Genomic DNA, 13,135 nt, shown 5'->3' on the forward strand with positions numbered 1-13,135 from the left:
AATTACACAAGTGGTAAAAGGAGGAAAATTCATGTTGTAGCTTTATTTATTTACTTATTTTAATTGTTGTTAAATTTGTTAGGGTGACATTGCTTAATAAAAGTATACTGTCTCACTGGATAATATTTAGCTACATAAGGAACATTTATAACAGTTTGGTATATACTACTAAGACAAAAATCTCATAATTACACAATAAAAACCATTAGATTCATATAGCTTAACTTTAAAAAAAACCTGTAAATTGCAAAGATACTATATATATTTGAATAGAAACAAATATTTTAGGAAGTATTTTACAATATAACAAAGTATAATAGTTTGCATGTGAATAAACACATTTGAACACATAGGAAGCCTAAGAATACACATGACACCAAAATCTAGTTCCAAAAGAAAATTACAGATATGTCTCAGAAATCTCACAGATCCTAAGATTTTGGGCTTTCTTTTAAGATGAAATTTAAGAAGCATTATACAATACTTAACAATTAATAAATTGGTTCCAAGAATTCCTATTTTCAGTTTAGTAAGGACCACATTTCTAAATTCTAAAAATAATCTCTCCCCAGCCCCACAATTATATTATCTCTTTCTGATAGCAGCTTTCAATATAACATGTGGCGACTCACACCGTGCTAATAAGTTCAGCTAGAGAAGAATAAGATGATTTTACTTGAACAGACTCACCTAGTATTCCCTAAGATAAAGATCGCTGTTTTAAAAAAACGTGTTAGGAAATTGTTAGGTTGGTCCACAGGCCATCTGATTTGATGTCTGAATTTACCTGCAAATGTAATCCTAGTACTGGAATAAGTGGGTTTTGAGCTATGAGAAGAAAGTAAGTTGAGTCTTTCATTTTTATCAGGAACAAAGAATCTTTCAAGTCCTTGATATTTTTCAGTTATAGGCTTACTTCTGAGGGCTATTTCTTGTAACAACTAGGAAACAGAAGATTCAAAAGAATTGTTTACTTCATCTCATCAACACAAAATAGCACATTCATTCATTCATTGAGCACCTACTATGCTCTTGGCATGGATTCTGCCCTCATCAAGTTTAATTTCTAGTACAGGAGACATAAATAATAACATTTATATATGGTAAGTTTGAGACATGTTTAAACCACATTCACAGTAATTATTTGAAAGGTGCCATCAATCCAAGGAGTATAGAAGTTCATGAAACAAAGTTTTTCTTTCTCCTTTCTTTCCTTTTTTTTTTTTTTTCCCTTTTCTCAATGTCTTTGCATATACCTGGAAAACAGAATCTCATATGCTGGGCATTTGAACTAGCATCTTTTTCTAAACATAAAATAATTTCAAATATAAAATTAAATATCAAAGGGAATAAATCTGATCTGACCATAGTCATGGTCAAAGTTCAAGTTGACAAAATACTCATCATGAAGCAAGTTGGAAACTGAGGCATGAGGAAGCTAAGTCATTTGAGAAGTTTACATAGCTTGAAACTAGCAGACCTAGGTTTTGAACATAGGTCTATCTCACTTGGTGCCTAGGCTTATTCCATCACCCTATGAATCCATTTTTTGATATGCTTTCATCCCAGGGGAAAATTATAGATGAGATTAAAAAAAGAAACAGATCAGAGATTCAAAGTGAGAGCTCCAGATAGGCTTAACATTTATCAATCAGAGTGGCTATCAGTATTTAAAAGCTCCCTACGGGACCTAATGAATGCCCCAGTGCAGTCTGTTCAAGGTGATAACAAACACACACAAAATCATTATAACTGTATTCAAATTTATAAATCATATAAATGCTAAAATGTTACAAAACCAAGGTAGTGACCAATAAATTATCTCCTTCAAAGACAAGTCCAAGTACCTGCTACTCATATCTTCATATCTTTACTGGCTCCCCCAGACACTGGAACCAATGTACAGAACCCCTTTGGGCCCCAGGGAAGCTCATATTTGGATTAGGCAATTACAAATCTGTAAAAGTTTTTTTTCTCTTTTTTTTATTAATTTTTGTTACAGATGTTTCTCCTTTTTCCCCCACTGATTCCCCCCTCCCCCTCCCTCCCTGCCCTATCCCCAGATGGTTGTCCATGTCCACTGTTCATACATACATGCATATAAGTTTTGTGGTTTATCTCTCCCCCACCACCCCCCTCTTTAGGGGATTGTCAGTCTGTACCACACTTCCGCATCTCTGGGACTACCCCATTCCTCAAACTGTTATGTTCATTATATTCCACAAATAAGTGAGATCATATGAAACTTGTCTTTCTCTGTTTGGCTTGTTTCACTTAGGATGATACTTTCAAGGTCCCTCCATGTAGTCTCAAAGGATAAGAGATCTTTCTTTCTTACACCTACATAGTACTCCATTGTGTATATGTACCACTGCTTTTTTATCCATTTGTCTACTGATGGACCTTTGGGCTGTTTCCAGATCTTAGCTATTGTAAATAGTGCTGCTATAAACATGGAGGTACATATATTCTTTCTGATTGGTGTTTTAGGCTTCTTAGGGTATATTCCTAGAAGTGGGATCACTGGGTCAAATGGCAATTCAATTTTTAATTTTTTGAGGTAACACCATATTGTTTTCCATAGTGGCTGCACCAGTCTGCATTCCCACCAGCAGTGCACTAGAGTCCCCTTTTCTCCACACCCTCGCCAACACTTGTTGTTTGATGATTTGTTGATGGTGGCCATTCTGACAGGTGTGAGGTGATACCTCATTGTTGTTTTAATTTGCATCTCTCTGATGATTAGTAATGATGAGCATTTCTTCATATGTTTCTTAGCCATTTGTATGTCCTGTTTGGAGAGGTGTCTATTTAGTTTCTCTGCCCATTTTGTAATTGGATTCTTTGTCTTCCTTTTGTGGAGTTGTATGAGCACTCTATATATATTGGAAATTAACCCCTTATCTGATATATCATTGGCAGTTATGCTCTCCCATACAGTGGGTTGCCTTTCCATTTTGATGATTGTATCTTTCGCTGTGAAGAAGCTTTTGAATTTGATGTAGCCCCATGTGTTCATTTTCTCCTTTGTTTCTATTGCCTTAGTTGATGTGTCAGTAAAAATTCTGCTGCATATGATGTCTGAAATTTTGTTGCCTACAGTCTCTACTAGGATTTTTATGGATTCATGAGTTACATTTAAGTCTTTCATCCATTTTGAGTTTATTCTCGTGTAGGGTGTAAGTTGATGGTCTAGTTTCATTTTTCTGCAAGTAGCTGTCCAATTTTCCCAGCACCATTTATTAAAGAGGCTGTCCTTACTCCACTGTATGCTCTTGCCACCTTTGTCAAATATTAATTGAGCATATTGCCTTAGGTCCATTTCTGGGTTCTCTGTTCTGTTCCACTGGTCTATATACCTGTTCTTGTGCCAGTACCAGGCTGTTTTGATTACAGTGGCTTTGTTGTAGAACCTGAAATCTGGTATTGTGATCCCTCCAACTTTGTTCTTCCTTTTCAAGATTGCTGTGGCTATTCAAGGCCTTTTTGGTTCCATATGAACTTTTGAAGTAATTGTTCTAATTCTGTGAAGTATGCCCTTGGTATTTTGATGGGGATTGCGTTGAATCTATAGATTGCTTTGGTAATATGGATATATTAATGATGTTAATTCTCCCAATCCATGAACAGGGTATGTGCTTCCACTTTTTTATATCTTCCTCTATTTCTTTTTTTAATGACCTGTAGTTTTCTGCGAATAGGTCTTTTATTTCTTTGGTTAAGTTTATTCCTAGGTATCTTAATTTTTTTGCCGCAATGGTAAATGGGATTGTTTTCTTCGTTTCTCTTTCTGTGAGTTCATCATTGGTGTATAAGAATGCCATCGATTTCTTGATGTTAATTTTGTATCCTGCTACTTTGCCAAATTCATTTATTAAGTCTAGTAAACTTTTGATGGAGTCTTTGTGGTTTTCTATGTATAGTATCAAGTAAATAATGTATCTGCAAATAATGACAATTTCACTTCCTCCTTTCCAATTTGGATCCCTTTTATTTTTTCTTCCTGTCTTATTGCTGTGGCTAAGACTTCCAGTACTATGTTAAATAGGAGTGGCGAAAGTGGGCATCCTTGCCTTGTTCCTGTTCTTAAGGGAAATGCTTTTAGTTTTTGCCCATTGAGTATGATGTTGGCTGTAGGTCTTTCATATATGGCCTTTATTATGTCTACATATGATCCCTCTATTCCCACACTGCTGAGCATTTTTATCAGAAATGGATGCTGGATTTTGTCGAAGGCTTTTTCAGCATCTATTGATATTATCATGTGGTTTTTATTCTTCATTTTATTTATGTGGTGTAGCACATTTATGGATTTGCGAATATTGTACCAGCCTTGCATCCCTGGGATGAATCCCACTTGGTCATGGTGGATAATTTTTTTGGTGTATTGCTGGATCCGATTTGCTAGTATTTTGTTCAGGATTTTGGCATCTATGTTCATCAGGGATATTGGCCTGTAGTTTTCTTTCTTTGTTGTGTCTTTTTCTGGTTTTGGAATTAGAATTATGCTGGCTTCATAAAACGAGTTTAGAAGTCTTCCTTCTTCTTGAATTTTTTGAAATAGTTTGAGGAGAATGGGTATTAGTTCTTCTTGAATGTTCGGTAAAACTCCCCCGTGAAGCCATCCGGGCCTGGGCTTTTGTTTGCTGGGAGAGACTTGATTACATCTTCAATTTCTTCTGTTGTTATTGGTCTGTTCAAGTTTTCTGTCTCTTCCTGATTCAGTTTTGGGAGACTATGTGTTTCTAGAAATTTGTCCATTTCACTTAGATTGTCATATAATTGTTGCCATATAATTGTTCATAGTACTTGTTAACAATCTTTTGTATTTCTGTGGTGTCAGTTGTTATCTCTCCTCTTTCATTTCTGATTTTGTGTATTTGGGTTCTCTCTCTTTGTTTCTTGGTGAGTCTAGCTAAGGGTCCATCAATCTTGTTTATCTTTTCGAAAAACCAGCTCTTTGTTTTATTGATCCTTTGAATTGTTTTTTTGGTCTCTATGTCATTTATTTCTGCTCTGATCCTTACTATTTCCTTCCTTCTACTTGCTCTGGGGTTTTCTTTTTGTATGCTTTCTAGTTCTTTAAGTTGTGAGGTTAGATAGTCTATTAGAGATTTTTCCAAATCTGTAAAAGTTTTTAAAAAGCCTTGGTTGAGCAGTAAATTAAAAAATTAAAAATAAAAAGCCTTGGTTGACAGGTAAGAACAATGAGTGAGTGTGTTTGCTCTTCTGAAAGTCACCAAGTTAACTACTGGTTGTTTCAGAACCAGAAACAACAGCCCCTGACTACACCACGTTCTTGCCAGCACCTGACCCCTTCTCACTGCTATGGCTCTACAACTTAGTACTTAATTCCATAGATGGTTGTACCCTTACGAACTCAATTTCTAAAAACTGAAGTACAAAATGAACTATCTTACACTCAATTTGGAAGTCAAGTAATGCCATTGCTAAAAATTGCCCCTACTGCTCACTCGAATTTTCCACGGGCACACAACATATTCTAGGTTGTTTCCGCCCAGGAAATGGCTTCTACTAAGGCAACAGTTCATGTCGTAATTAGGGATCAAAAAAGAAAGTAGATTATTTGTAAAGCATGGTGCTCTATGAGGTAATCATTTATCACATTTTTTTTAACAAAAGTAGTATGAGATCAAAATATGATTAGTAGCTTTTTAATATTTCAATTTTAATTAAGAAATACTTTAAATATATAGGTATATACAAGACATGATTAACGTAATCCACAATTTAATATCAGTAATGTAAAAGATTTGCTTCAAATTTCTATAAAATATACACATAAATATTCATACATAGAGCTAATTATATTATATTATTGAAGTTGACAAACTCTATTCCAATGATATTTTTGACTATTGTTACATTTGAGTGTATCTATAAAAAAGTTACATATCATAAATGTTTCAAAAATGCTATTCAATTTTAGCATCATATTTTTGAAATGTATCCATGTTAATACAAGTAGTTCTATTTTATTTATTTTAACTACTACATTGCCTTTCATTACTATATGAATTGCCACCGTTTATGTATCTGTGAGTTTTGCCAAATGCCTTTTACTAGGTTACAGAAGATGATTTCTTCTGCTAGGACAAAGGTCAGGCAGGCCTATGTCCAATATGAGAGACCTGCATTTCACACGCTCAGGGTTGCTCTCCCGTAACACAGACCACTGCAGGAGCAAGTGACCCCTGGCCCTCTTCGTGGTGTCCTGGAAACTAGAAAGCTAGAGTTCTTGTTTGTTCTGGTATAGCTCATCTGCAGTGGGGGTTATTTTTGGGAATCTTTTATTACTTAAGTTATGGGATTGTCTTTCCAGAATGGATTGGAATTTACTTTTGTCAGACACATTAAGGGTATCAATAGAGAGATGTGAATTAACGTTAATGTTAAGTCCGTGCCTTGGAGATTCCAAGCAGAAAGTGTGTATGCACACTCTAACCCTATGCTAAATGAAAGCCAAGATTTCTATTTTTCAAGTCAGATATGGCCCAGATCCCCACAGAAACCAGTTTCCTTTCATCTTCTTGCATCTGTGAATATGTCTCCTGGGGAAGTCTTTCAGAGACTGAGCAGACTTTTAGGGATCTAAGGTTTTGCAGAGATCTCAATATAATTTCCCACTTCAAAAGGAACAAGGCTTGTCACAGAGTGGCCCCAGAAATCTAGTCCCCAAGCAGAAGTAGCAGCAGCTCGGTACTCAGTCTGAGGCCTTGGGACCACCCTCAGTTTAGGCGCCATGGAGATTCACCTCATATTACTTTAAAAGGTTGTTAAAATGTTTCGACTTCCCCATTTTCAAAGAATTTAACATTTGTCTCGCTCTGTTTCCCAACTGTTTCTTATTAATAATCAATATTACTTAAGATATTTAGTATATAGAATGGAGATTTAAATATAGTTTTAAAATATGGCAATGATGCAATAATGAGCTACTTTTCCTTTTTATCTTTATTGATTTTAGATAGAGGAAAGAAGAGAGAGAGAAACATCGATGAGAAAGAACATCAATTAGTTGCCTCCTCCATGACCCCCACTAGGGATCAGGCCCACAACCTGGGCATGTGCCCTCACCCGGAATCGAACTGGCAACCTCTTGGTGCATGGGTCGACGCTCAACCACTGAGCCACACTGGCTGGGCTACTTTTTTTTTTGAAAAAGAAACAAAGCTGCCACCCCTATTTCTTTATTAGCCATGTTCCTGAAGGATAGCTTTAAATTCTATAACTTACATTAAGCTACAAAAACTGATTCTATTTACATATGTGCCTTTATTTCATTTTAACCAGTGACTATACAGTAAAAAACTAGAAAGAATGTAGTATACTAAGTTATTCATAATAACAAATTTCACTTACAAAGGTAACAGCACTCTTACTGTGGTGCATGAGATGGACCTTAAAGTTTTATTTGTTAGAGAAACCATTTATTATAATGGGATTTACCATATTAGAATTTGTCCTGTAAGTCATTAACATTCTTTTCCATATAACTCAGTCTTCAACTACCTCGTGATAACACACAGTAGCACATTTTAACTTCAATAGAAAGTAACATATAAGAATATATTGTGTGAGTATAAAATTTTCTTACAATGTTTCTTGTAAAATTTTTAATATAATAAACATCATAGAATTTTACCAGTAGTGATTCAGTCGTTTTTGAATCTTCAAAGTTTGGCGTCTCCGTAAGATTGCTAAATTCCCAGGATTCTTTGATGTCTTGAGATAATTTCTCTTTAGTGGAAGATGTTTCTAAATCTACACTTGGAAAAGACTCCTTGCTCTCAAATGCTATGCAGGAATTATCCAGCTTCTGACTACTTTCCATATCTGTGATGCCTTTCTCTTTGAAATGTCTTTCAAAAGAGCTGCTTTTCCCTAATTTTTCAACAGCAGGAGAATCAACATCAGGATCCACATTGTTGCCAAATTTTGTATTTGAAGTTCCTACTGTCGAAAACACACATTTATAAAAGTTAAATACATAAATTTAAACAAGTAAATTGATTAATCGGTTCATAAAACAAATGTTCTGTGGTGTAAACCTGTATCAATAAACACTATTTTATCAACATTTCTTTACTGAGTTCTCAGTGTTAAAATACTATTATACAGTTTTTGTTCCTAAATGATAATCATGATTTACTTAGGCATTCAAACCTTAATGAGGTAGCGACTAATGGAGTGAGGCAAGATTTTATTTTGTAATGAAATCTTGAAATTGATGCAAATTTTTATTCAGCCTGTGGTTCAATTCCCACTTGCCTACCTCTTCTCCTACTCAAGTTTTACAACAGCAATTTAGGAGAAATAATGCAGAGGGAATCTTATTTCCACATTTTACCTCTTTTCCTTGGCATGCTAGGGATGAGCAGAGGGCAAAAAGAAATCTGCAGATGAATGAGCAACACTGAGAGGCATAGCAAATGTTTATGCTGGGACACTTGCCTCTGGAAAGCTACAAAATGAGCAAGATTTTATTAGTCACTACCTCATCATGTCTGCTTTTAATATATCACTTGGTGTAGATCACTGGCTTCAACCTGGATGCACAGTGGATTAATCTGAAGGTACTCTAAAGCTGTCAGGGTGTGGGCCCGACCCAGACCAACAAAATTGGATGTGGGGGTGGGACTCAGGCACTGTATTGTATTTGGTTGGTTTGTTTGTTTTCTCCTCTACTATGTTCTCCAGGTGATAAATGTGCAGCCCAGGCTATGAAACATTCATCTAGATTTTCTGAGGAATAAAAATTATTTAACAATTTTTGTACCACACTGTTTTGATTTTAAATAAAAATATATATACCATTATCCAGACTGAATACAGCTTCATCCGATTATTTCTATTCTCTTTCCAAATATAAATAGCTTATCTCTATAAATATACTGTGTAAAATAGGAGAGGCTATGACTAAAATAGTCTCCAGTGATGTAAATTCTGCCTTGCAGCCCAAAATATTTGTCGCAATCAAATGTTGACACCCCTCAACAGTTACACATAGTATTTAGAACTTTTACTTCCAACAACTTTCACCTCAAATTGCACAAAAACTATGAAAAATGTAATACCTTGTATGTCATAGAAATGCTTTTATAAGAAAAAGTTTATAACGGCTATTCAATTTAATGAAACTTCTACAATAATGCTGTACTTTCCTTCTAAACTTAAATAGAAATTATCTAATTTTTTCAGTAGAAATACATGTCATTTGTTATATGTAAATATCTGCAACTAACCTTTATAATATTTACTCAAAATGGCAAAATTCAATTATTAGGGTCTTTTGGCATTGAAAATGAGGCAAAAACAGTCGTTTATTTAGTGTTTAAAATGTAATGCAGAGTGTATGGACATGATTTAATTTAGTTTATTAAATGAAGCCCTGTTAAGTCATAAAAATTAGATATTTTGGTTCAACATTCATAAATCTATTTAATTCATCACATCAACAGGTTAAAGAAGAAAAATCACAGGATCATATCAAAAGATGCAGAAAAGCATGACAAAATCCAACACACATGTATGATTAAAAAAAAAACAACTTAAAAAACTAAGAATAAAAGAAACTTCTCAAGTTGATAAAGACTACAGAAAACTATAGCTCACATCTTACATAATGATAAGGAACTCGAAGCTTTACTCCTAAAATGAGGACTAAGACTAGGTTTTCCCTTCTTGCCACTCCTTTTTCAACATTGAACTGGAAATTCTAGCTAATCAGTAAAACAGGAAAAGGAGATAAAAGCTATACAGATTGGGAAGAAGTAAATAAATCTGATATTACTCACAGATGATATGATTGTCTATGTACAAAATCCAAAAGAATATTTTTTTAAAAAAACCTCCTGGAACTAATAAGTGGTTATTGCAAGGTTACAGGATACAGGGTCAACATACAATAGTCAATCATGTTTCTATATACCAACATGAACAAGTAAAATTTGAAATTAACACAATACCATGTACATTAAAAAGAATAAGATAGTTAGGTATATATCTAATAAACTATGTATAGATCTATATGAGTAAAACTAGAAATCTCTGATTAAATAAATCAAAGAACTAAATAAATATGTCATCAAGATGTTAGTGCTTCCCAACCTAGTCCACAGCCACCATGCTATATCCCAATCAAAACATCAGCAAATTATTTTTGAATATTAATAAATTGATTCTAAAGTTTATATTGAGAAGGAAAAAGACCCAGAATAGCCAACACAATATTGAAGAAGAACAAAGTCAGAAAATTGACACTATCCACCTTCGAGAATTACTTTATGACTATAGCAATAAAGACAATGTGGTGTTAGCAAAGGTATAAAGAAATAGATCAATGGGACAAAACAAATAATTAATGAAGAAACCCACATAAATATAGTCAGTTAACCTCTGACAAAAGAGCAAAGGCAACACGAGGGAGAAAAGATTGTGTTTCAACAAACGGTGCTGCAATAACTGGACCTCCACATGCCCCCAAAATTCATCTGGACACAGACCTTACACCCATCACAAAAATTAACTCAAAATGTATGACAGACCTAACTGTAAACTGCAAAACCATAAAACTCTTAGAACACTGGAGAAATATAGGTCATATTGGATATCATGATGACTTTTTCTAACACAACACCAAGGGCAAAATCCATCAAAGAAAATAATTATAAGCTGGACTTTATTAAAATTAAAAATGTCTGTTCTGTGAAAGATACTGCCAAGAGAATAAGAAGACAAGCTACAGACTTGGAGAAAATATTTGCAAAATATGTATCTGATAAAGTACTGTTACTCAAAATAACAAAAGAACTCTTAAATCTCAACAGTAAGAAAAGGGACACCCCAACTAAAAAATAGGCCCAAAACCTTAACAGATACCTCATCAAAGAAGATATGTTGATGGAAAATAAGCATATGAAATGATGTTCAACATCATAAGCCAATAGGAAATTGAAAAGGAAAACAACAATGAAATACCACTACATAATTGGTAGAATGGCAAAAATCTGAAAACACTGGCAACATCAAATGCTGATGAAGATGTGAACGGGAACTGTCATTCATTCCTGGTGAAAATGCAAAATGGTACAGCCACTTTGGAAGATAGTTTGGTAATTTCTTACAAAACTAAATATACACTTTACATATGATCCAACAATCATGCCCCTTGGTATTACCCAAATGAGCTAAAAATGTAGGTCCAAACAAAAAAACACATATAGATATTGATAACAGCTTTATTCTTAATAGCCAAAATTTGGAAACAACCAAGATGTTTCTCAAATAATTAATACATTGTGGTACATTCAAACATTGCAATTTCAGCACGAAATGAAATGAGCTGTCAAGCCATGAAAAAGCATAGAGGCACCTTTAAATGCATATTACTAAGTGAAAGAAATCAATTTGAAAAGACTACATACTGTATGACTCCAGCTCTGTGACACACATTCTGGAAAAGGCAAAACTATGGAGACTAAAAATGACATTGGTAGCCAGGGGTTAGGAAGAAGGGAGATATGAGAAGGCAGAGCACAGGATTTTCAGAACAGTAAAACTATTTTGTATACGATATAATGCTGGACACATGTCATTATACATTTGTCCAAGCCCATAGAATGTACAAGCAAGAGTAAACCCTAACATAAACTATGCATTTGGGGAGGTAACCATGTGTCTGCGTATGTTTGTTGATTGACAATGTACTACTCTGGTTTGAGATGTTCACAGTGTGAGAAGCTATGAGTTTGTGGAGACAGAGGGTATATGGGAATTCTGTACTTCCTGCTCAATTTTGCTGCAAACCTAAAATTGCTCTGAAAAATAAAGTCTATTTAAATAAAGTATTTTTAAAGTAACACTTAGTGGACATTTATAGTCATTATTTCCCCACAGGTAAATGGAACACCATGCTACAGGTAAGTCACAGAATACCTTCTGGACCAATCTGGAGCCCTGTAAAGTCCTGAGCACGCATGTGGGTATATTTTCAACCAATTTTCTTCTGAATACTTTATTTTCTAGGTTTAAAATGAACAGAAAATAGTCAAAGCTTTTATATACTGCACTACCAATTGGTTTTAGTAAGTTACTGACATTTATTGTTAATAATATTAATCAACAAGGAGAAATGTTACCTTTGGAGTTATCTTCACAATAAGAAGAGCTGCTGATCAGATGACGATGTAAGAGGTCTGTTTTTCCCTTAGTGAAAATATGATGCTGATGGATGTCATTTTCATGCAGAAAAGTATGATAATCATAAAATGTGCAACTTTCATGTTTATGGAAAAGCAAAAGAATAGAGTGGAAAGAAATAATATTAAAAAAATTTAAAGTCCCAGCTTATTAAAACAAATATAATAAACCTTAAGGAAGTAGGTGTATTTACATTGATTTAATATTTATTTTAGCCTTGCTATAGATACATTCTAAACTATAAGTAACTAAGTATACTATGGATTTAAAAGAAATAGGTAACTGGGCCAACACTGATTTAACGACAAAATTTTAATTAAAAGTTTCTTTTTTTAAATATCCTGTAATAAGTTGGGTTCCTTATAGTCTTTCTTCAAAAGATGGAGAGTTATCTTTCAAGCTCATCAAAATATAATCAAGGAGTTTTTAAAATTTAATTAAATTCATTGGGGTGACATTGGTTAATAAAATTATATAGGGTTCAGCTGCACAATTTTATAATACATCACCTGTACATTGTGGTGTAGGTTCACCACCCTACTCAAATCTCCTTCCATCAGATAAAGCTTTTATACTTAAATTATTAGTTGTTCATCAATGAACTATAAGAGTTAAAATACCATATGTGGTATTTGTTTCATTTTTAATGATGATTATTCAATCATAGTTACAATTTAAACAATACTTTCCATGAATTGAGTAACATATTTAGCAACACCTAATATCTATGTAAGCTAGTACAAACTCATGAATTGTGCTTAATCAGAAAGATTCTCTTGTGTTACCTATGGGTCTTTATGATTTTTCTAAGAAAATAAGAAGCTCTGAAGCTATTTCCAAATCCAAGATGCAAAACTACGGCCATACCATGATTAGTAACTTTTCCTGCCTTCTCTAATACCACATTGAGAGG

At 34.1% G+C, this 13,135-nt stretch overlaps 1 protein-coding gene across 2 annotated transcripts in view; it reads right to left on the reverse strand.

Moving 5' to 3' along the window:
• The window catches only part of ZBBX (zinc finger B-box domain containing), a 108,438-nt gene that overhangs the window by 20,345 nt on the left and 74,958 nt on the right, over positions 1-13,135 (reverse strand). For both annotated transcript variants that reach the window (XM_036243551.1, XM_036243550.1), the window contains exons 13-15: positions 12,162-12,298; positions 7,667-7,977; positions 788-941 (exon numbers count right to left, since the gene is read on the reverse strand). In XM_036243551.1, the coding sequence (XP_036099444.1) occupies positions 788-941; positions 7,667-7,977; positions 12,162-12,298 (602 nt within the window). The remainder of the gene's footprint in view (positions 1-787; positions 942-7,666; positions 7,978-12,161; positions 12,299-13,135) is intronic.

Source organism: Molossus molossus, unplaced genomic scaffold (assembly GCF_014108415.1).
Source record: "Molossus molossus isolate mMolMol1 unplaced genomic scaffold, mMolMol1.p scaffold_m16_p_5, whole genome shotgun sequence".
Classification (NCBI taxonomy): Eukaryota; Metazoa; Chordata; class Mammalia; order Chiroptera; family Molossidae; genus Molossus; species Molossus molossus.